Source organism: Anastrepha ludens, chromosome X (genome assembly GCF_028408465.1).
Source record: "Anastrepha ludens isolate Willacy chromosome X, idAnaLude1.1, whole genome shotgun sequence".
NCBI lineage: Eukaryota > Metazoa > Arthropoda > Insecta > Diptera > Tephritidae > Anastrepha > Anastrepha ludens.
The window spans coordinates 32,864,906-32,866,831 of record NC_071503.1 but is presented as its reverse complement, the minus strand read 5'-3'; the positions used below and the strand labels follow the sequence as shown (position 1 = coordinate 32,866,831).

General features: G+C 41.5%; 1 protein-coding gene across 1 annotated transcript; it reads left to right on the top strand.

Moving 5' to 3' along the window:
• Window positions 1-423: 423 nt before the first annotated feature.
• On the top strand, window positions 424-1,212 carry LOC128869905 (uncharacterized). The gene has a single exon (XM_054112504.1). The coding sequence runs from the start codon at window positions 424-426 to the stop codon at window positions 1,210-1,212; it is 789 nt and encodes a 262-aa protein (XP_053968479.1).
• Window positions 1,213-1,926: the final 714 nt, after the last annotated feature.

Below are 1,926 nucleotides of genomic sequence, written 5' to 3'. Positions count from 1 at the left end.
AAACGTCGAAAAGACTACTGGCAAATGGTTATCAGCGTTGCAGAAGCAGAATCCTGTATGTTTATTGAAGAAAGCTTTATATGGGCTGCGACAGTCCGCCTTAATGTGGTATAATCATTTAACAGCTAAATTAAAGCAGCTGGGTTTGAAGGCTTCGACGCAAGATCCATGTCTTTTTACTAAACAAAAAGGTAAACAAATATTAATTATTACTATATATGTTGATGACTTGTTATTAGCGTCAAACGACAATATGTGGCTCACAAGTACAATATAATAAAGGCATTATGCGAATCTTTTGAGATGAAAGATATTGGTCCGGTAAAATGTTGTCTAGGTATTGAATTCCACCAAAAAATGGAATCACACCAAGTACTTTTGACGCAACAAACTTATATTCAAACAATATTACAACGCTTCAATATGTCCGAATGTAAACCAGCAAAAACGCCCTTGGAGATAAATTTTAAAATTGAAAAACCAACCAAAGTCGATGAAGAAGCTATGGCAAAGTATCCCTATCAAAGGTTAATAGGCGCCCTCATATACTTAGCAGTTACAACAAGACCAGACATAGCTTTTGCAGTAAATCATATGAGCCAATTTAATACAAACTACAACGTGCAGCACTGGGGAGCTGCAAAGCGAATTCTACGATATTTAAAAGGTACCAGAGACCATGGTCTTCTTTACACAAAGATCAATAAAAGACTTTACGGCGTGGTCGATGCAGACTGGGGTGCGAATTTGATAGATAGGCGTTCATATAGCGGATACGCGTTCGTATTGGCGGGCGCATCAGTGAGCTGGGAGGCGCGTAAACAACGTACCGTTGCACTTTCCAGCACCGAAGCTGAATACATGGCTATGACAGAAGCGACGAAAGAAGCTATGTATCTCCTAGGCATTTTAAAAGACTTAGGCATATCATATGAAAAGGTAACATTGTTCAACGATAGTCAAAGCGTGCAAGAACTCATCCAGGGCTTGGGCTACAGCTCTCGTACGAAACATATCGACGTGCGTCATCATTTTGTCACAGAATGTTATCACACCGGAAAGATCGCGCTTACGTACATGCCGACTGAAGACATGCCAACAGACGTCCTAACAAAAAGTTTAAGCAGCGTTAAACATTGTAAATGTTCAACAACACTAGGAATGACGAATAGTCTTACTACTTCGAGGGGAGGTGTTGGCGCAACGAAGTAGTTTTCACTACCAACGTAGTCTTTAATATTATATATATAATTTTGCATACTAATACTTTTTGATACATCCTTGAATTGTTCTACATTCCACATTCCACTTATTATATTACATTCCATTTTTTGAACTCATTGTCAGTTACTTGTAAGCATTCAAAGAATAAACTACAAAAACTCAAACTCTGCTTTAAAAATTTCACTCCGCTTACTTAGATTGCAGAGGTTTACTGCTCCAGCCCGCTTGCAGTCTGCTTCCACTCCAGTATGCCATAATCAAGATCTTACTGTAGTCGGTCCTAATTGCACTCAGGCCACGCCATTATTTTGTAATCTGCCGCTCCTAACGTGGAGAACAGACGCCGGCCAGGGCAACTGCTCATTCTGAGTCCGACGCTCCTGGACTCTTTTTCCATATGGCCTCTGCGTAAAGAAATATGGTTTGCTGGTTTCGGTCCACGAGTGGTATTTTATTTCCCACCTACCCTGCATATCTGCCGGGTATTACCCAATCCGCCGCCTCGGGACGCACCCGATGGGAGACAAGCAAATCCGCACGGCCTTCACTTATTTTGGTCCACGAGTGGTATTTTATTTCCCACCTACCCTGCATATCTGCCGGGTATTCCCCAATCCGCCACCTTGGGACGCACCCTATGGGAGACAAGCAACTCCATACGGATAGCAGAGTGAACTTAATCATTTCAAAAAACAATAACTG

Coding starts and splice junctions, on each gene's coding strand:
- LOC128869905 (XM_054112504.1), top strand. CDS start 424: ATGTCCGAATGTAAACCAGCAAAAACGCCCTTGGAGATAAATTTTAAA.